At 40.6% G+C, this 23745-nt stretch overlaps 1 protein-coding gene across 1 annotated transcript in view; it reads right to left on the reverse strand.

Annotated features, from left to right (window-relative positions):
* Window positions 1–20358, reverse strand: part of LOC122560537 (myosin-16-like) — a 73493-nt gene extending 53135 nt beyond the window's left edge. Inside the window, exons 1-9 of the mRNA XM_043711262.2 lie at window positions 20101–20358; window positions 18691–18834; window positions 16888–17044; window positions 13919–13946; window positions 11025–11124; window positions 7993–8085; window positions 6517–6580; window positions 6308–6406; window positions 911–1014 (exon numbers count right to left, since the gene is read on the reverse strand). Coding sequence (XP_043567197.2) covers window positions 911–1014; window positions 6308–6406; window positions 6517–6580; window positions 7993–8085; window positions 11025–11124; window positions 13919–13946; window positions 16888–17044; window positions 18691–18834; window positions 20101–20304 — 993 coding nt within the window. The 5' untranslated portion in view covers window positions 20305–20358. The remainder of the gene's footprint in view (window positions 1–910; window positions 1015–6307; window positions 6407–6516; window positions 6581–7992; window positions 8086–11024; window positions 11125–13918; window positions 13947–16887; window positions 17045–18690; window positions 18835–20100) is intronic.
* Window positions 20359–23745: the final 3387 nt, after the last annotated feature.

The following is a 23745-nucleotide window of genomic DNA, read 5'->3' on the forward strand; positions in this document are numbered from 1 at the left end:
GAAACTAAGGCAGCATTTAAGACCAGATGGGTTCGGTGGTGAGACTGGTTAAGAATATGAAAGGAAGCACAGTGATTACAACAGATAGTAAAATGAACTGTTTGGGAAAAGTGGCCTTATTCCTAATTTGTGGTATCTATGTAAATAGTAAGTTAAATGATCTGCTTGGCCTTTCAGTACCTTACAGATTGACAAGAATTTCTCAGAATTTTCCCTCCTTCTACAGAAATGGAGCTTCAGTTCTCAGACTTGAATGCATACCTTCTGCTATCTTTTTCTTTGTTAGCACCATGGGGCGTTTTAGTTTGTTAAAGACACCATATAAATGCATTGTTGTTGTAATACTGGATCTACTTTCATGCGTTCACTGATGTCTATAATAAATGACAGTAAAAATATATCTTGGGGGAATCCATCTATTGAAATATTTCTTAAATAGTGCACATAACAATGTAATGCAGGAATCTTCATCAGTGTGCTAAAAATAGTGTACTGAGGATCTCATTTCCTTAGAACTTCAATAATTTTTTTTTAAAACTCCAATCTAACCATATTTTCTGAGCTGCCTTAGTTCATAAATGTAGTTATCACATCATGGGATTCATTGCTTTGAAACTGTAAACTGGTCGGGTGAGGATCTTGTGGTGCAGTAGTAATGTCCCTATCTCTGAGCCAGGACGCCTGCTCCAGAGGCACATCATAACATTTCTGAGCAGGTTGATTAGAAAATATGTAAGGAAAAAGTGAGAAATATCTGACTGCTCCTATGGCCTCTGTTGCTTTCAGATGAACATTAATAACATTTCCTGTGAAATGCTTTAGAGTATTTTCACCAGTTTGAAGGAATGCTTTCTACTAAGTGGGATTGACAGTGTGTGCCATTGTTTTAATTTAATATGAAAGTACGCACATCAGTGAGTTCCAACTCTTCACCATCGTCCATGTTATCCACTTTGACAACACCCTGGCACACCCAGAAGTACTGGTTAGGATCAGACACCAGCAAAAGCGAATCTAACAAGGAAAACAAAAGTAAAAAGAATATTAATCCCTCATCTCCCCCAATTTTTAGATTGTGCACAGCCTCGTTTCTTTTAAACGTTGGACAGAGCCTGATGTGGGATACTAGCACTTTCCACTTGTCCCACCAATTGCCCCATAAGGCATTAATCTGCATGTCTTCCTGATTATCCACCCCTTCTTCCAAAGCAGCCCAACACTCACACTGAGAACGGGAAGTGTGGACGGCCATTTTGAAATATTGAGTTTGTGGAGCTAGGAATTCTCCACACATCTGACTTGGGAATGAAAATCAGGGCCTTAGCTTCAAATTCAAATTATCGATTTTGTTCCCAGCCACTCCTGATGGATTGTATCTAAATAGAAATCAGATGGCTTTTTTGATGCCGGGAAGCTGAAGAGTGGTCTGTACATGACTGGACACATCAACACAAGATTAACTACTATGACGAGGTCTATGGAAGTTCCAGAGTACTTTAAAACAGACATTAAGATAGAGCAAAAACATTCTTATGAAGTTCAGGTACAGAGGTGAAGTAAAATACTAGCTGTTCTAGATATGTACTGTTCATAAAGTATGAATCACTTCGAAGTCAAATCAGTCTGGCTTGATATAGAGCTGAATATAGATACAGAATAAAGTTTAACTAATAATTGTTAGAGATAGGAACAAAGTGATAAGTACACTGACAAAGAAAAATTAAATAATCCTGTTCCCAAATCATTTTGTCTTAACTCCCTTTCCTCTTCAGTTGAAAGGCAGATCTTGGATATCATGGCAGGAGGTTATTTTCAAGGCAGTTTCCCGATGTCAGGTGTGAAGGAATGCTTTCTACTAAGTGGGATTGACAGTGTGTGCCATTGTTTTAATTTAATATGAAAGTACGCACATCAGTTCAGTGCGGCAGTACATCACCTCCCTTCCATCACTGGAGCTCATGAAGAAGCTGCCACCATGTTTGCCATACTGTGCAGGAATGTCCACACCATCCATTCCATCTGTCAGCTTAATCAGAAGGCCAACAGCTCAGCAACACCACCAGGAATGGTGGCCACTGCTGGGTTATGCAGGGATCCTGGATCCTACACAAGAATGCTTAAGAATGTTTTTCAAATGTTTTTAAAAATGAAAGGGAAATTCTTCCAACCTAATCACAAGGGTTGGAGTGGGGGTTGCCTTTCTTGATCACAGGCACCCCCAGTCTCTGAATGAAAATAAAACCTCTCCACCTCCTGCACCAGTCTAGTGTGAGTAAACTGGGGTAATCGGCTGGGGGTCTCTCTAACCTGCAAGGAATCTGTCCATCATTGACAGTTTGCTGAGAACCTGATAAAATGCCTATTCGTGAGCCCTTTCAGGTTTTAAATTTGTTTCCTATCTCCTCATGGTGACAGGCCGTCCCACTGGAGGTGAAAAGCCCCAGTGGTGGAACTGCATGAGGGGACCAATAGGAGCAGGTTGCCTGTAATTTCACTGGCTCTAAGGACTGCCACTTTGATTCCATTGGCCAGGTAAACATTTTCCCAATGGATGGCAGGAATTGGACTCCATTCTTACCCTCGGGCAACTGTGGAATTAATAGGGAGGCTTGCGGAAGTGTGGGTTTCATGAGGGTGGGTAGCATTTGCATGATTGATAAGTACTCCATTAGTCATAGAATGTAATATTTCCACCATATGTTAGATCGATATATCTACACATGGAGATTTTGAATAGCAAGGAGAGCAATGCTATTATCATTCCCAAAGGTTTAATTGTGCTTATTGCTTGGAATGGTATGTGTGCTTTCTTCAGAGAGCAAGGAAAGCAAAATGATCTGAGGCAAGTAGCCATAGAGGATATGTCTGCTGAACATATTACTGTACACAGACCACAGACCACACACACACACACACACAGACATGCACTTACACAGAGACATACACTCATACACACACAGACATGCACTTACACAGAGACATACACTCACACACAGACACACACACACACATACACACACACATAGACATACATACACAGACATGCACTTACACAGAGACATACACTCACACACAGACACACACACAGGTGTACACTCACACACCGGCACACACATACACACAGACGCACACACACAAACATACAGACACTCACGCAGACACACACTCACAACAGACCCAGAGACAGAGACACACACATATACACACACACACTCACATACACTCACACACACTCACACTCACACAATCACAAACACACGCACAGACAGACACACACAAACAGACATACACACACACAGACATACACACATACACATACACACACACAGACATATACACACACACTCACACATAGACACTCTCACACACAGACACACACACATACAAACACACCGACACACACTCACATACACACACAGACACACTGACAGAGACACATACACACACAAACACACAGACACAGACTCACTCACACACACACACTCAGACAATCACAAACACACACACAGACACACACACAGCGACACAGACAGAGGCACACACACAGACTCACACACCCACAGACGCACACAGACGACGCACTCACACACAGACGACACACACAGACACACATACAGACACACACACTCACTAACACACACACACTCACTCTCACATTCACACACACACACTCACACAGACATTCACAAACTCACACACACTCACACAGACATTCACAAACTCACACACTCACTCACATTCACACACACTCACACACTCACAAACACACACATTGCACAAATACACACAGATTCACTCTCACAAACACACTCGCTCACACAAACACACACACTCACGCACACTCACACAGACTCGCTAACACACACACGCTCTCACTCTCTCACACACATACACTCATGCACATACACACACAGACTCACACACACTCACACACACAGACACACACAGATACATACAGACACACACACTCACACAGACACACACACTTACATGCTCATACACTCACTAACACACACATACTCACTCTCTCACATACACACTCATAAACGCACGCACACACACACACTCACACAGACACAAATGCACAGATTCACACAATCACAAACACATACACCAACACACAATCACACAAACACCTAACTTATGGCAAATATACAATGCTGAGCACAAATAAGTACATGGCGAAACATAGGGTATTAAATGTATGGAACTAACAGAAATGGGGAGGGAGAGAGTGTATAATGAGATGTAATCAGATGTCGGACAATAATCCATCACCCTTCCCACCCCAACCAGCAATGCAGATATTCAATGATCATATTTCCAACTGGTAGGCCAAATGGCTAAGTTTTGTCTGATTATAGTCAAGTGAAGCTCCTGATGTGTTGTGCCTTAATTCCTCTTGTTCATTAGTTAGTTTAACAGTCATGCAGTTTTTTTTTTGCACAGATTGGAGATCACTGAGGAATGGGGTACATGCAGAAATTTCACTATTCAAAAGCATATGACATACTCTGAACGACTGTTCTATACTCAAGTAGCAGCTAAACATCATGAAATTGTTGTATTTTGCATTTATTTTGTATTATTGAAATAATTCCACAGAGGCCGGTATCCCATCACCAAAGCAACCTTTATTTACATGTGGAGAGTCCTTGACAGTGATCCAGCTCTCTTAGAGTAACTCCCGGAGCGAACAGAAACTCTAACACTCCTGTATATATCTATCAGCCAGGGCTCCCGATTGGACCAGGTTAACAGTTCCATTCAGGGAACTCATATTCTATGAGGTCCATGTGGCTGACCTCATTATAACCACTACACCATATCATTCCTTCTATTACATAGAAGTGTCAGTCATACATCTGCCTCTACATCGTTTAGTTATAGAGTCATAGAGATGTACAGCATGGAAACAGACCCTTCGGTCCAACTCATCCATGCCAAACAAAAGTCCTAACCCAATCTAGTCCCATTTGCCAGCACCCAGCCCATATCCCTCCAAACCCTTCCTATTGTTACACCCCTCCAGATGCCTTTTATATTTTGTAATTGTACCAGCCTCCACCACTTCCTCTGGCAGCCCATTCCATACACACACCACCCTCTGTGTGAAAAATTTGCCCCTTACGTCCCTTTTATATCTTTCCCCTCTCACCCTAAACCTATGCCGTCTAGTCCTAGACTGCCCCACCCCAGGGAAAAGACCTTGTCTATTTATCCTATCCAAGCCCATCATGATTTAACAAACCTCTATAAGGTCACCCCTCAGCCTCCGACACTCCTGGGAAAACAGCTCCAGTCTGTTCAGCCTCTTCAAATCCTCCAACCCTGGCAACATCCTTGTAAATCTTTTCTGAACCCTTTCAAGTTTCACAACATCTTTCCGATAAGAGGGAGACCAAAATTGCACGCAATAATCTAACAGTGGCCGAACCAATGTCCTGTACAGCCGCAACATGACCTCCTAACTCCTGTACTCAATGCTCTGGCCAATAAAGGAAAGCATACCAAACACCTTCTTCACTATCCTATCTACCTGCGAATCCACTTTCAGGGATCTATGAATCTGCACTCCAAGGTCTCTTTGTTCAGCAACACTCCCTAGGACCTTACCATTAAGTGTATAAGTCCTGCTAACATTTGCTTTCCCAAAGCGCAGCACCTCACATTTATCTGAATTAAACTCCATCTGCTACTCCTCAACCCATTGGCCCATCTGATCAAGATCCCATTGAACGCTGAGGTAACCTTCTTCGCTGTCCACTACACCTCCAATTTTGGTGTCATCTGCAAACTTACTAACTGTACCTCTTATGTTCACATACTCTGCCATAATCTAATGTTTCATGGTTACAAACACAAATCATGACATTACAAAGTTGTTTTGAAATGTTTCAGCAGCTTTTACACAAGCAGTTTTTTCTTCATAACCCCAACATTGCAGTTTAAACCTCATGAAAGCCAAAGATATAAATCAAACAGCCACCAATATGATCTGTTGTATCAGTAGGTTAAATGGGATGCTGCTCTTAAGTAGGATAAGTTAACATTATCTCTCTTGCTTGATTGCGTTTGATAGATGAAATGTTAATAGTGTTAACAGATTTACATGACTCATTCGTCCAGTGTCTGCATAATAACAAAGGTCGGTAGCTAATCTGGAGTTTTACTTTAAGGCAACGACAATTTGTAACAAAATGAAAATAATGTGGGGACATTCTAGATTAACCAAATGATCAATTTTCCCAAGCTCCTTTTAGCATGTTCATTAGTAAACAATGCTTATGGATTATAACGTGCTTACCCAACAAGGTTGGGATCTTTCCTGACAGAATCTGGTAGAAGATGTGGTAGCCTCTCTCAGCAGCTTGTTGAGAGATCACACGAGACTTCTCCAGCAAATCTAAAAGTACAGCCACATTGCAAATGTGAAAGTTAAACATTTCTGTGTTCAAATGTGTGCATTGAGGTTCTTTAGCTATTAACTGTAGGATCAAATTTAAAAATGCTTACAGCTCTCAATGTCAGCACCAGCCAGTTTACCAGATGGACCAAAGTGAATTCGGATGAATTTACCCTTAAGGGAATTACAAATCAAAATTAAATTGGAGTTAATTACATATTACCATTAACATTAATCTTGAGTCTTAAATGGGTATTGATATATACACAAAAGCAGAGGTATTAATTTGATATTCCCTTGAATTTCCAAAACTGCCATGTTAGTTAGGAATTAAAGAAGTGGTCAGCTCATTTATCTTGGAAGAATAAAATGATCTGGCATTTACTCATGAGATGGAAAAGGCTCCAACAAGACCCCCACTTACTTCCACTGACTATGTCAGTAGAACATAGACGTGGATGTCTGTGAAGAAGAACAAAGGTTAGTTGCTGTCAATTTATCCAACTAGAAGATCACAGTTTGGCTGAGATCATTGGGTAGCAAGACATCTCTCACATCAAAAGCTCAGTGTGAATTTGAAGCAAAATGTGAACAGAGATCCATCCAATCACATTCTGATCAGACCAAAAATGTGGAATCTGAGAATGATACAGTTTCTGAAGGAGGCAGTTGGGCCCATTGAGTTTGTGCCTGTTTTCTGATAGACCTATCAAATAGTGTTTCACTCACTGCTCTTTCTAATTGTCCTGCATTTATTTTCTTTTCACATATTTATCTCTTGCCAGGTAAAAATTACAACTAAATCAGCTTCCACCATGCTGTGAACTCCATATTACAACAACGTGCCACAGAAACAATTTCTCCTCATTTCTGTGGGGCATTCGCCCATTGGTATCCTCTCATCACTGAGCCACCTGGAGCGCAAACAATTTCTCCTTCGTTATTCTGTCAAAACGCCTCATAATTTTGAACACTTCCATCAAATCTATGGAATAAAATGGTTAACCTGATATATTTCTGATGTTCATCAGGAAACACAGATTTTCTTTTATTCATTCAGGAGATCTGGGCATTTATCCCCCATCTCAAATGTCCCTTAAAAAAGTGGAGGTCTTCTTTTGACTTCAACTGAATAATTTGCTAAGTAATTCCAGAGTCTAGTTAAGAGTCAACCATATTATTGTGGACCTGGAGTAGCAGGTGAACTCAACTGGATAGAGATGGCAGAGTTTCTTCCCTAAAGGACATCAGATGGTTTTATGTAGCAGGTGTGATAGGTACATGGTCATTATTATTGAACCTAACTTTACATTTCAGATTTTTTGAACCACTGAATGTAAAATCCTTATTAGCCATGATGAGATTTAAATTCATGTCTCCAGGCTCCTAGATTATTAGTCCAAAACCTAACCACAATATTACTGTACCCATACTGTCAACATACACGATAGAACTTCGCAAAAGTTATCCTTAAATTTCAGAGAAATTGAAGGGTGACTGATCACAAAGTATAGGTGCGCAAAAGGTTTAATTATTTAATGGTCACTTATAACATGCACAAAGGGAGAGCCGAAGAATTGACTTACAAAGCGGGAGGAGTTGTTGTTTCTGGTCGTTTTTGCATTCCCAAAAGCTTCTAGCACAGGATTGGCCTGGATGATTTGATCTTCCAGGGAACCCTTTTACAAAGAATAAAAGAAAAAGAAACCTAAATTATCATATCAACAATCTTTTCTGCATGAAGAATTTATTATATTAATTTTTATGTTTCTTTTTCTAGAGATACTGTTGACCTCGTGAACATGTCCAGTATTTGGTTTTTGTTACAGATTTCCAACATGCATGGCATGTTACTTTTGTGCTGCTCAGATTATTTTAAAGTCAGTCACTTTCTCAGGCATGAATTTGTCTTGGTTGCTACAGCCATGAATCACCAGCCCATATAATGAGTTAACAAAGAAAAATCAGGTAAAACATAAAATAGTTTGTCCACTCTTTGTTGTCCATTTTTAGCTACAATCTGGGATGAATTCATAATTCTTTCAGTGGTAATTAATGACATATTTTCAAATAAGCTTGAAATTAGGTGAATTTGATATTTAGTGATAATGCAGCGCAGTTGATTTTAAAAATAGTTTAGCATTAATTCTAAGTGTAATTACGAGCTACAAAGGTAGAAATTCCTGAGTATGTATCCATTGAAGCCTCACGTGTACTTCTGTTTGTTTTATGTAAGATCTGAGACAGCTGTTGATACAATGGAAACTGAATCCAATGAAAACTATTCAGAAATATAAGTAGAAATCAAATAGAAAACAGATTCTGCAGTAGAAATATAAATTAAGATTCAATTGACTTTCTTAGCCTTCAGCTGCTTTGTGAAGCAAGGGTGTGTAATCATGTTCACCTATTACTTTAACTCCAATAATCTGATTTGGTCTTATCCTGCCTTTATTGACTCTTCTTCACATGGAGCATTGAGTTGTGCTTTGGGTTAAAATGTGCAACAAAATCCACTTGCACATTTTAAGGAAACCCACACTCTCTTGCATATGTTGCAAAATGCTGGACACTGTTTTGGCGGGTGAGACAATCCAGATTTCGTACAAAATTTGGATGTTTCACAGAACCTGTCGATGGCTGCGTTAGTTTATGTGATGTTGTTGAGGAGAAAGTGAGGTCTGCAGATGCTGGAGATCAGAGCTGAAAATGTGTTGCTGGAAAAGCGCAGCAGGTCAGGCAGCATCCAGGGAACAGGAGAATCGACGTTTCAGGCATAAGCCCTTCTTCAGGAATCTTGTATGTGATGTTGTTGGCCAACTACAATTGCTTTGAAATGCATCCTCCTTCCAGCAATGCATCAATTTGTATCTACTTTAGGTTTGTCAAGAAGAGCTTTTCTGAAAGATTTAATTATTGCAAGACCATGACCCAGTTCCATAAGCCTTTTAACTTTGTTAGCTTTGGCAAAATAAAATTGCATACATATGCATTGACTATGTGGTAACTATCTGTGTGGAGCTTACACATTCTCCCTGTGTCTGCGTGGGTTTCCTGGGAGTGCTCCGGTTTTCTCTCGCAATCCAAAGATGTGCAGGATTGGCCATGCTAAATTGTCCCATAATATCTAGGGATGTATAGGCTAGGTGGATTAGCTATGTTAAATGCTGGGTTATCGGGATAGGGTGGGGGAGTAGAATGCTTTTCAGAGGGAGGGTGCCAAATGGCCTCTATCTGCACTGTAGGGATTCTATGTTTTGCACTGAATCAATCCAGAAGTAATATCATAAAGATTCTGTTAAAACTCAAACAAGCCGACATAGGTTAAAACCTATCATTGATGAATAATCACCATTAATCCCAGATTTACTTTGCAAGTTTCACATCTAAATACCAAGAAATAGTAACTCATATTAAAGTAACTGGTATGGAAATGTTACAATTTTAGCTTGTTTCATATTTATTGTCCATCCTGAATTACGCTGAAACATTGGTGGTAGAGGTCCCTGAAGATAGGTGAAATACAACCGTGTAGCAAGATTTGGACTCAAATTCTTTAATTTACTAGTTCAAACCACTGAGTTATTGTTCCACTAATCTATCCATGATACCACTATATTTATACTGGTTATCAAAATATAGCAATTATTTTAATTTTTATTTTCATTCATATTAAATCACATTTAATATAAGGTGTTTTGCAAATAAGACATGATGGATCCTGCTGATGTCAACATTAGTGCAGATGATTAACCATTTTAGCCTCATTAGCAAACAATGGTTAATACTGGACTTTAAAACAATTGTTTATGTTTAGACCTGGTTGTGCACAGTGAAGTTTGCTATAAGAATCTTCTGTGGAATGAGAGGATTTGATTTACAAGCATAAGAGGATAAATGATAAACATAAGAAACATAGATTGTTATTGTATTGTCTTGTCCAATGCTGTTCAAGAGAATCTAAAGGCCATGGTATTTGTACTTCAAAAGCTGTTACACTGCTGTTATTTGAATTCAAAGATAATATTCATTATGGTTGACTGGTTCTTGATTGGTCCTTTAGGTGTAAAAAGTCAACAAGAAAGTTTGTTGCTAAATGTAGATATTAAAAATTACATTCAACCCTCGCTGCTCTAAAGAGAACAAGCCCTGCTCTCCTAGTCTCATCACATAACTAAAGACCTTCATCCATGGTACCATTCTAGTAATTCTCTTCACATCCTTGATATTCTTCTTAAATTGGTGTCCAGAATTCAACACAGCACATCAGGTGTAGTTAATCCTGTTTTCATAAATAAACATTAAGACCTGCAGATAATGGGAACTTGAAATAAAAACAGAGAGCTGGAGAAATGTGGCATATCTGGCAGCATACGTAGAGAGAACACAGAGTTAATGTTTCAAGTTCGGTTACACTGGACTCAAAACGTTAGCTCTGTTTTTCTCTACAGATGTTGCTGAATTTGTTATGTTTCTCCAGTACACTCTGTTTTTGTTTTAGATTTTATCAAGTTCAGCCTAACTTCCTTTCTTCATAAAATGCAATATGCTCTTTCACCAGCCTTTTCAACTTATCCCAATATCTTTAAAGATTTATGTACATAAATCCACCACTTACCTTTCCATCACTTGCTTCACTTAACTTGATGCCACCTATGTTGGCAAAATACTGAATGACCTTTTTGGTGTTTTCAGTCTTCCCAGCACCGGATTCTCCACTGTGTGTGGAAAAGTCACATTTTTAAATTATCTCTGATAGGTTTGAACTGTAATGAAGAAATCCTTTCACTTTCAACATCTGAAGATCAGAACTCCCTTGTTACATCGAAATGGATGATCTTTTGTGGTCAATTTTAACACCAAGACAGGATGGAAACTCAATAATAAACATAAAGAATTTCCTCAATGAAACACTCATATCTGATCGTGACAGCAGTCATACTCTGCAGCTGAATATTTAATATTTTAGGTATATGCGCAGCAGGTCAGGCAGCATCAAAGGGACAGGAGAATCGACTTTTCGGGCATAAGCCCTTCTTCAGGAATGAGGAGGGTATGCCAAGCGGGCTGAGATAAAAGGTAGAGAGGAGGGACTTGCGGGAGGGGCTTTGGGAATACGATAGGTGGAAGGAGGTTAAGGTGAGGGTGATAGGCCGGAGAGGGGGTGGGGGCGGAGAAGTCGGGAAGAAGATTGCAGGTCAAGAAGGCGGTGCTGAGTCTGAGGGCTGGGACTGAGAAAAGGTGAGAAAAATGAGAAAGCTGGAGAAATCTGCATTCATCCCTTGTGGTTGGAGGATTCCTAGGCGGAAGATGAGGCGCACTTCCTCCAGGCATCATGTTGCCATGGTCTGGCGATGGAGGAGGCCAAGGACCTGCATGTCCTTGGCGGAGTGGGAGGGGGAGTTAAAGTGTTCATCCATGGTGTGGTTGGGTTGGTTGGTGCGGGTGTCCCAGAGGTGTTCTCTGAAACATTCCGCAAGTAGGCAACCTGTCTCCCCAATGGATAGGAGGCCACATCGGGTGCAGTGTGAAACTGCACCCATGGGCCTAAACATTGCAAGACATCATCACTCCTCACTGTTATCTCCCTTGCACTGATATGGCTGGATGTAGAGATATACAAAAAGGAAAGGGCTCTTCTCCTGCCAATGGGTGAAGCCAACCAACCACAGGGAATATGAAGACATGGCTAGAAATCTCTCAGAATGAGAGAAATAGCAGTAGGTTGCCATAAAAAAATTAATAACCTAATCTGAGCAGTAAACTAAGTGCAATTGCACATTCATATACCTTTCATGTGTATCTAATCCTAAGCTCTCTCACTCTGTCTTCTCAAGCCTTCTCCAGCATATCATTTCTTTTACCAACTTTTCAAATTCCTTTCTGTCTAGGAACCTCCTCATGCCCTTTATGACCATCTACTGCTGACTCACTCTAAATTCACTGCAGTGTCACAGCTATCTCTCACAGTGACCTTCCATAATTGTTGTCCATCCATCCACTCAACACATTTCATTACTCTCGTTCATAGATCTCTTCTTCCCCTCCTTGTAAGAGAAGAGAGCATAGAATACCAGAGAATGGCAGACCTGCCTTCTTCTAAGGTAGTGAAAACATATTCTCTCAACAAATCTTGTGAGCTAACCCCTGTAACTGAGGTAAAGAAGGTGACACTGTAATATCTGCTATTGATTCTGCTCTCACTGATGACACTGTGGCTGTAGCTGTCCAGGTGTGCCTGTGGTTTTGTACTGTTGAAAACACATGCTGTTATTCCCAGCTGGAATGGAGATGAATGGGTAATCTTCCATCAGTTTGGAGCCTGCAAGACTGGATGTGATTGTGATCACATAATTTGTATGTAACAATCCTCCACTGACTGAATTTTGAGAGAGAAATCTCCCTGATTTTATTGGGAAGCATTCCTGTAGTTTGGGCCAGTGGTCTGTTTCTTCAAACTTGTAGGCACCTTTTGTAAATGGACACTGTCATCTGCTGATGCTGTTCCCATTTATTGTTTGAATAGACTCTGGTTTCTTGGTGACTGGGGATTGCTGAGGCCTACACCTCATTCCATTTGTTACATAATACAACTTTTCACTTTCTTAGTTCTATTTGTGAAATAATACAACTTTCCACTGTCCCTGTAGTTGAATAAACATCTGAACAAGTACAGACAAAGAACATGGTGCTGAAATACCACACCAGCCAACTGGAATAGGCATTGCAGACTGGATCCGAATCTTAAGTTTCGAGAGCAGTATAGCACATCTCAGAGAGGGTTCTTGTGGTGCATTAGTAGTGTCCCTTCCTCTGGACCACAGGACCTGGTTCTCACTGCTCCAGATGTGTATCATAACACCTCAGAACCCATTGAATAGAAAATATTTAGAACATGTGAAACATGTTAGCAAAGTTCCACAGAGGATCACAGTTAATCAGAGGACATTTTGATAATTGTTTATGGAACATAGAAGACCACATTTGATAATGGGCCTTTAGAACCATTGCAGAATTCAAGGTGAATGGGGACTTGAAATTACCTCCTGGATCTGGGTACATGTAATTACCAGTTACAGAGTTGGAACGTTGTTCATTAGACTTCCTTCTTATGGAGAGAAGGTTTGGAAACTCTAGTGGAAGGAAATGCACAAACCTTTGCCTGCAGTATCTCTCTTCAGAAGGACATGTCTATAGAGTTTTCAGGCTTCCTGGAAAAGTGAGCTCAGGAAACCATCTGCTAGGTCCAGGGGTATGCATTCTTGCTGAGAGCAGTCAGAAATTCTGTTTTGGACTTAGTAAGAGTCGAAAGTGCTTCAGGAAAAAGACAGCAGGTCTCAGGTGAGACTATCCTTTGGATAAAGATGGGTTAATTCACTGACAGGCCTCTCTGTGCTGCCAACCTGAATGTTTAGATGCCAACTTTGATCATTATTAGATATGTAGTTTTAATAATTCCCAAAAGTTTATGTTCTGAAGGAAACTATAATATTCGTATAAATGTGTACTTACGTGATGAGCATAGACTGGTTTTCACGCTCTGTCAAAAAGCAATGTTAAAAAATGAATTATTGAAAGGTACAATGCTAGCCCTAGTACATTCCAAGTCATTTTACAAGCCTGAAAGTTTACAATATTAGATTAGTGATGATGTGCTAGCCTGTTCATTTTGAGATTCATTCTCATACACCTCTGACAAAAGATAGCAAACTCCAATAAATGTTGTTGGCATTTATAGGGGGAAAAAATTATATTTGATATTCTTTCCTATAATTCCACACATTCATAATTTAGTTTGCCCTGAGTACCAAAAGACCAGTAAATTCTGAATGAATTATGATTTTAATGGACAACTGCAAAGTTGGTCTATCTGGCATCATCTTCATTCACCATTTTAGCAACTGGTCGGTTATTGTTGCTATAGCAATCAGGTGACTGGGTTAATTGAGTAATATTTTGTGTAGATGTAAAGGTAGGAATGGGCAGAAATGCTGTGTGGAAGGAGTCAAACAATTGAATAATTAATATGTCCAAAGACTGTTTGGCAAGGACGAATTGGATCAAATGGTCTGTTTCTGTGCTGTACATCTCTATGACTCTATGACTTTCACGTTTTCTATCTCACTAACACGCATAGATCTGATATGTTTTTGGTAGCGAGGGACAGTTGCTAAAAATTGAAGATGGGAACACAAGGACCCTTTTCCATGTTAAGAATTACTTTGGAGAAGAATGGCTTAGAGCAAGTGGCAGGATATGGCTCCCCGCAGATGTTTGTGCAGCTGAACCGTGCAATCAATAGAAAAGTAAAGTGGGTTACATCTTTCCAAGAAAAAGATGTTTCGCATTGGTATTGTTTCTCCTGGTGAGAAGCAGGATCAGGTGTAAAGTATTCTCACAGCACTTTATAAATACATGTTTATTACTGTGGAAAACTTTATCTTTCTGAAATTTGCTCAACACCTTCTCCCCAGGTGAGAGAAAATTGAAATTTGACCCCCTCAATTCTGCATGGATTGAGTCTAGATTAGAGTGGTGCTGGAAAAGCACAGCAGGTCAGGCAACATCTGAGGAGCAGGAAAATTGATGTTTCGGGCAAAAGCCTTTCATCAGAAATTAGGCTGGGAGCCTGGGGGGTGGAGACATAAATGGGAGGGGGTCGGCTGGGGAGAAGGTAGCCAAGAGTACAATAGGTGGATGGAGGTGGGGATGAAGGTGATAGGTCAGAGGGGAGAGTGGAGCAGATCGCTGGGAAGGAAGATAGGCAAGTACGACAGGTCATGAGGACAGTGCTGAGCTGAAAGGTTGAAACTGGGGTAAGGTGGGGGGAGGCGAAATAAGAAAATTGGTGAAGTCCACATTGATGCCCTGGGTTGAAGTGTTCTGAGGCATAAGATGAGGCATTCTTCCTCCAGGTGTCAGGTGTTGAGGGAGTGGCGGTGGAGGAGGCCCAGGGCCTGCATGTACTCAGCAGAATGGGAGGGAGAGTTGAAATGTTGGACCATGAGGTGGTGGGGTTGATTGGTGTGGGTGTCCCAGAGATGTTCCCTAAAGTGCTCTGTGAGAAGGCATCCAGTCTCCCCAATGTAAAGGAGACCGCATTGAGAGCAATGGATACAATAAATGACATTGGTGGATGTGCAGGTGAAACTTTGATGGATGTGGAAGGCTCCTTTGGGGCCTTGGACGGAGGTGGGGTGAGGTGTGGGTGCAGGTTTTGCAATTCCTGCGGTGGCAGGGGAAGGTGCCAGGAGAGGAGGGTGGGTTTTGGGGGCGTGGACCTGACCAGGTGGTTATGGAGGGAATGGTCTTTGCGGAAGGTGGAAAGGGGTGTGGAGGGAAATGTATTCCTGGTGGTGGTGTCTGTTTGGAGGTGGCGGATATGTGGGCGGATGATCCGGTTTATACGAAGGTTGGTAGGGTGTAAGGTGAGGACCAGGGGGGTTCTGTCCTTGTTACGGTTGGAGGGGTGGGGTTTGAGAGCGGAGGAGTGGGATGTGGATGAGATGCGTTGGAGGGCATCTTTAACCACTTGGGAAGGGAAATTACGGTCTCTAAAGAAGGAGGCCATCTGGGGTGTTCTGAGGTGGAATTGGTCCTCCTGTGAGCAGATACAGCGGAGGTGAAAGAATTGGGAATACGGGATGGCATTTTTGCAGGAGGTAGGGTGGGAAGAGGTGTAATCCAGGTAGTTGTGGGAGTCGGGGGGTTTGTAAAAAATGTCAGTGTCAAGTCAGTCGTCATTGATGGAAATGGAGAGGTCCAGGAAGGGGAGAGAGGTGTCAGAGATGGTCCAGGTGAATTTAAGTTCGGGGTGAAATGTGTTGGTGAAGTTGATGAACTGCTCAACCTCCTGGTGAGAGAACGAGGTGGCACCGATGCAGTCATCAATGTAGCGGAGGAAAAGGTGAGGAATGGTGCCGGTGTAACTACGGAAGATGGACTGTTCTACGTAGCTGATAAAGAGACAGGCATAGCTGGGCCCATGCAGGTGCCCATGGCTACCCCTTTCTTCTGGAGGACGTGGGAGGATTCGAAGGAGAAATTGTTAAGGGTGAGGACCAGTTCAGCCAAACGAATGAGAGTGTCAGTGGAAGGGTACTGTTGGGGACGTCAGGAAAGGAAGAAACAGAGGGCTTGGAGGCCCTGGTCATGGCAGATGGAGGTGTAGAGGGACTGCATGTCCATGGTGAAGATTTGGACAACCCTACTGCAGACCATTTCTTCTAGTGCCCTGTTTTGATGAGTCGGTCGACTTTGTTTGGTTTGAGTCCTGTCATAAGATCTGCCTTGCCTACACACATCAACTAGAATAATAGTGTAAATAGATGTTTCTGTCAAAATCTTCACATCTCTGGCTATGAGAGCTTGTTTCAACTTAAGACGGTTGTGAGAAGATTCTGACAAAGGTAGAATTGCAAATGTTCAATACTTTCCAATTGTTTTGAAACTTTAAAGAAATATTTTTACTTGTCTCTTACCTACAAGCATGTCATGGTAAGCATTGTCTGAGATTGAGAAAAGATGGGGAGGCATCTCATTGCGTTTCTTGCCCTTGTACATAAGAGCCACTCTGCCACCATAGATAGGCAGCCACTTGTACGGATTTACCGTTACACAGAACAACCCCGAATATGTCTACAAAGAAGGAAACATAATCAAAATGAGGCGTGACAGTTTTGTTAAAATGGTTACACGCTGTTGATGAGTGCCTTAGAAAAATAAATGATAAAACACACCACTGAAGTTACTTGCCAATTAAAGAGGGATTGCACTTCTCTAGCATCTTTCATGACCTTAAGACATCACAAAACACTTCACAGCCAATGAAATGCTTTTAAAGCAAGGTCCCGTCAATGATAATAAGATCATGAACAAGTGAGTTGTTATTTTTAATGATATTTCTTGAGACACAACAGGGCTAACATCTTTGCTTTTCCTTGAGATGAGTCAAAGGGCCTTTTATGCCATCGTGGGAGGGCAGATGAGGCTTTGGGAGGAAAGTGCAATGTTCCTTTAGTATAAATTTTGGAATAAAGTCTCTAGATGCACAGCCAAAAGTGCATACTGAACTTGTTTTGTGGCTCCCTCTGCATTCTGTATGCTTACAGTTAGCTTGTATGTGGAGCCAGGATATCTGCTCTGGAGAATGTGCAACATAAAATACTCATGCCTCTGCCACCAGCTCGGACATTGATAGGGCTTTATGTGCAGTAACCTCACTTGCTTAACACTTCTTTCTACAAATTGCTTAAAGCATGTACAACAGTCATCACTTTTTGTGTTCGATGGCTCTCAGCCTTCATGTAGCAATATTCCTGACTTCAGTAGCTTCTCCTATCTCACAGAATATTTACAATCCCTCTGCAGTTACCAATGGCTTTGTTTACTTTTATTTTGTAACACACTTATTTCTATCTAAAAGTCTTAATCTCTATGAAGTTCAAGTTATTCCAAGTGTAGAATATTACTCACACAACCAGGGCATTCTTTTAGTTCTTACACTTATGAATAGGGTATGAATATGCATCTGAACCCTCTCCCTTCATTATAAACTTTCTCAAATGCTATTATGATTGGCATCCCTAAGATTTTCTTTGCTCCCTCTAAGTTTGAAGCGTGCTTTGCAACATATTCTACAGCCTTACTGTCTTAAAATTAACATGATTTAGACAATATTTGACTTTAACTCACCCTTTTCCAATTCTTAAAAATGCTGGAATTCTTGAACTTAGCTTCTCTTTTCCACTACTGTACAGCATTTGGGATTTTCAACACATGCTCTGCATCTCCTGATCCCATCTGTTCCCTGTTGTGAAATGTCAGCCTTACCTTCAAGTCAGTAACTCATGGTCCAGGTCCCAGGATTTGAGCACATAACTGAGACTTGCACATTAGTATATTGCATAAGGATCATTGTTCTGTCGGAGGTGGTACATTGTTAAGAAATGGAGAGGGCATGGAGAGGGGAGGTTTTCCAGCATCTGAAACATTTGTGTTTCAACAATGACAGATGACTGGACTTTGACCTCATTTCAGGTTTGTGGGAACTTTCAGTGTCCAGATTGACAGAAGCTGCCTGCAACATTCTCTAAGATTATTTTTAATTGTGAGAAATAGAAGGTACATGCAAGATTGATAAATCCATCGATCTATCTCTCTGTCTGTTTCTTTTTCCCTCTCTTTCCTTTCATCTTGCTCTAACTGTGGGAATTGGCCCTTTACATTGATTACTTCAAACTTAAGAAAAAGAAAAATGCAGATCAACAATCCATATGACATACATAAATCCGCATTTTGACATAGCGATCACGGAGATTTACGAGGACGCTTGCTTCATTTAGAAAGGTCAAGTTGGCCATGTCTGTGGCTTGATGAAACTTTGGTGGATTCATTTGCTGAACATTGTCTTTCTTCAAGGTTATCGTCTGAAAAAAAGCATATCAAAGATTGTACAGAATGTAAATATAATGCATAACCTACATTATTTTTGATGAGAGTATCAGAAGATCTCATCACAATTGATAGTTACTAAGGAAACCAGACACGGAGGCTGTAAATTATATAAATTGCCCTGGTTGCCAGGCTTCTTTTTTAAATTATATTACACCATATCAGAATGGAACAATGGAAATTTAAAGTCACAATGATAATTTCAAGTCCTGTAATTCATCATACGTCATGGAATTTGGTGTATGCTTCACAATGTTTTAAAAATATCACATGTTTAACCTATTTCTTTTGATCTTCCTTTTCACAGATTTGGTACAGCACAGAAGAAGGCCATTTGGCATGTCTTGTCCACACAGATTCTCCAAATGAGCAATTTTTCCAGTCACTCTCCCACCTTCTGCCGAGAAGCCTGCATACTCTTCTTTTTTGCAATCATTTTTTCACCATTCAGCGCTCACAAAAATCTTCATCAGCTTTTCTTTATCTTATTCACATAAGACAGTTGTGACAAAACCAAAGAAATTACAGAAAAATAACATGCAAACACAGAAAGTCTACTACCAGTGAATATGTTCTTATAATTTCCTTGTTTAGATTATTATAAAACAAAAAGTCATTTCGAAATAATGGGGACCAATTGAAAGTGCATGACACAATTTTGGAGTGCAATGTTTAAAAGTTGAGAAATTCAAATAATGTATCCCCAATTTATTCCTGCATGTTGCTTATACTGAGACCCACTACATTAATTTGACAAGGAATCTGTGGTATGGATTGAGAGAAGCTGATGAATACTTATCTTTCTCAGCAATCACCTTCAATACTGGACTTTATTTTGTGAAATGTGAACATTGCTATAATGAATGTAGGTGCACACAGCACCTGATAGTCCCTGTAAAGACCATAGCTCATCTTTTCATAGGAACCCATGTTCCTGCCTTTCTCATCCTGTCCGCAAGTATAGCTCTGATTCCAGAGATCCAGCCTCCATAGTACTATCCACAAATCCATTCATAGCATTGACCACGGTGTACAAAGAAATGTCTCCTGACACCTACACTGGCGACTGAAGGTGAGATTCAGGAAGATTTCTTAATTCTTCTTACCTCCGATTATGAAAGTAAATGAAACAAGCACTGAAGTTCGCCTTTTAGTGTCACATGCATTAATATCATAAAAAAGAAGGAATGGTGAAATCCTTTATTTCTCACAATACCACTTATGTGATCAATCTTACTTACTTGATTCTTGGCCGTCTTCACAGTGACTTGGTCACCTTGTTCAGACTGGATCTCTGCTGAAACAAAACCATCTTTTTCATCCTTTATCCAGCACGACTTCTTAATATCGTAGGGCTTGCTCATATATTCCAGTATCTCCTTTTCAGTGGGAGCCAGAAAAGGCATTGGATCGACATCATCTGCACACTCTCCTTTGCCTACCATTTTGAGTTTGGGTTGATTGTAGAGGACTAAACTCGAGGAGAAGAGAGAACTCCCTCTGAGGATATAAAAAAATTTGAAAAATGTAATTTGCAAAAGGAGAACTTGTGTGGTGATTTTCAATTCTACAAATCTGCCTCAAATCCCACAGCTCACCAGCCTGACATCCCATTATAATTCTGAAGATATATCCAGCCAGGACCTTTGTTGCTGGCCCAACCAGATGTAGAGGGCTGTGCGAGAGGAAAGGGAACTCAACAAGGACTGGATTTTCACAGATTTGGGCAGGCACCAGAGTCATAGAGACATAGAGATGTACAGCACAGAAACAGAACCTTCTGTCCAACTCGTCCATGCCAACCAGATTTCCTAACCTAATCTAGTTCCATTTGCCAGCACTTGGCCCATAAACCTCTCAACCCTTCCTATACATATACCCCTCAAGATGCCTTTTAAAGGTTGTAATTGTACCAGCTCTACAACTTCCTATCAGAAACCCTTAAAAATACTGGCCGATATCAGATGCAGAGGTGCTAGCCATTTTCTGGCTGATCCATTTTTGCTAAGAGGGGTAAAAGAAAAGATCCGAGTCAGACAGGAAGGAAACCTGACACCACTAAAGCCATTTGAAGTTAATGCGGAGATTAAGCAGACACCATTTTTGCTTCTCAAGGGGTCTTAACTCTTGATATGGGAGTCATAAACTTTTGGAGAATTCCTAAATGGTTTTGAAAGGCTGAGAAGCACAGTTTGAGTGTTATGACCTTAATTTATTTAAATTACTAGCCCTTTAAAAATGAAAAAGGACAAAAATGGGCTACAGCTGTTGTTGAAGGAAAAATCAAACAGCCACTGATGGAGTGCATTAAAATTGATAATAATAATAATAATAATACTGTAGTTTGAAAAAGATCAATTTCCATCCATTCCCACAGTTTTACTAATTTCGTTGTTGACATTTATCAGAGGCTTTTGCTATAGTCGCTGAGCCCATTGTAAATAATGGCTGAGTTTTCAAAGTTCCAACATTGTTTCTCAGCAGTGATCTGAGTGCACATTCTGATTGACAGTTTTAAGATGTTATTTAAGGATAAGCTGCTATGATAGGATTAGTGAATAAAAGTTTCATGGTTTTTATGATTGATTGACCACTTGAGGATATTTAAGATCTTTCAAAGTGTTTCATAAATGAGTGACTTATTGTCTGTTTCAACTGCATCTAAATGAGAGCTCCATCAGATTGTTAGAAGAATAATTTTTTTTAGCCTCCACTCTGTTGGAGTGTGAATATGTGGCCATGAAGATGGCATTGGGGAGTTCTGCAGTGGCATGGGGTAGATTAGATTAGATTAGATTAGATTAGATTACTTACTGTGTGGAAACAGGCCCTTCGGCCCAACAAGTCCACACCGACCCGCCGAAGCGTAACCCACCCATTCCCGTACATTTACCCCTTTACCTAACACTACAGGCAATTTAGCATGGCCAATTCACCTGACCTGCACATCTTTGGACTGTGGGAGGAAACCGGAGCACCCGGAGGAAACCCACGCAGACACGGGGAGAATGTGCAAACTCCACACAGTCAGTCGCCTGAGTCGGGAATTGAACCCGGGTCTCTGGCGCTGTGAGGCAGCAGTGCTAACCACTGTGCCACCGTGCCGCCCACAAAGGTGGTATGGGTGTGTGAGGGTGTGAGACTAGAGGATCTAACAGTCTTTTATAGAACTGGGCCAAAGATGCTAGAAAAATATCTTGTAGTAATCCACTTTGGTCCTTTCCCAAGCAGAATACAATGTTCCTGGTTGGTGCAAACATTATGTTCTTGATACTACCACAATCAACATGCTCCGCTCTCAGTGTCCGATCCTGACAAATGTGCCATTTAATGTATAGCTGAAAATATAAAACTTATTTTATGCTCCATAGAAAGAACATTTATTTTACTGTTTCTCATGTCTTCACTCACAAGAAGTCCTGTGTGCTTATTGTTTCCATTTTTAGTGAATTGAATAGATCTCTGGGCCAAACATTTGACTTTGAGAGTTACATTAACAATTTCAAGGGCTGAATTTTGTCACTGTGTCTTAATGATGGAAATCCTTTTGAAGGGTGTCGGCTAATGCCTGGGAGCTGCCAAGCAAATGGAGAGCTGGGAGCTCAATGGCACCAAGAGGCACAGTGGCCAGAGCTGGTACTGTCTTAAGGAAGAAGATGTTATGAATGCTGTGGATAAGTGGGTTCTGGGATCACTGAGCCCAACCAGGCAACCCTAGCAAGGAAGTAATGATAGTGGCATATCAGTGAGATATGAAAGTTTAACCACAGGGGTAACAGAATGCATGGGTATTAGAGCGCCATTCAACTACCCCTGAGCTTGCAGTGAGATTGCGAGAGTTCATCAGGCAAATCCCTACATGGCAAAGACCCACAACTACTGGTAAAATGGAGTGGCTGCAGGAAGCGATCTTTAATTGGCTATTCAATTAGCCTTTAGGTCAGAGAGTCATCCTTCACTTCTGATGCTGGTAAATTGGCCTCATGGCATTAGGATAATAGGCATTCTACATGCCCCTCCCACCACCTCCTCACCTTCCCTTTCCATTTTACTGGCCCTTCTGCCTCATAGCTTATTTCCCAGCCTCAAATATTCCCTACCATAACCTTATCTCATCAAAACTCAGTCATATAATCTGACAACATGCTGGCTTTGCCATATTTTCCTATTCCTGCTCCCTATAGCCAGCAATCAATGCTCATTCCACATGTTCTGCTTGCTATAATGCTTTGCTATTTGCTAACTCCACACTCCATCCAAAGATTTATCTTCCGAAACCACACTCTTTTCTGTTAGTCATGCTTTTGCCCTTCCAACTCTTTCTTTCCTTTTGTTTTTCCCTCAGCAGTTTCTATGGTTGTCTAAGTTCTCTTTGTGAATGTGAAGATTTCCCATTCTGTTTCCCAACTTCTAAAAGTACCTCCAAATTCACGCACAAATAAATAAACTCAAATAAATGATACAAAGTTTAAATCAATTGATATTTCAAAATATTTTACAGTTAATAAGATAACAAGTTATGAAAGAATCCTGGTTGTTTGACAAGACATAAAATTAACTGTTTCAAGACTATATTGTTACAAAAAGATTTGTATGAAATGACAGAGTAAAATACAATTCAAGTTGTGATTATCTTAGTCAAAGACACTTTTTAACAATTCCTCAAATGATGCAAACAAAATACTTAAAGATGGCCTTAACTTCTGTTCAGGTGTGTAGTGTTTGCTTTTCAATTGAAAAGGTACACTATATGGCAATTTACCAATGAATGTCATAAGATAAAGTCAGAAGTCACATAACACCTGGTTATAGTCCAACAAGTTTATTTGAAATCACAAGCTTTCGGAGCTGACAAAGTGATTTCTGACTTTCTCCACCCCATTCCA

Source organism: Chiloscyllium plagiosum, unplaced genomic scaffold (assembly GCF_037043375.1).
Source record: "Chiloscyllium plagiosum isolate Xiang-an unplaced genomic scaffold, Cpla_swu_hap1 HiC_scaffold_20, whole genome shotgun sequence".
Lineage (NCBI taxonomy): Eukaryota > Metazoa > Chordata > Chondrichthyes > Orectolobiformes > Hemiscylliidae > Chiloscyllium > Chiloscyllium plagiosum.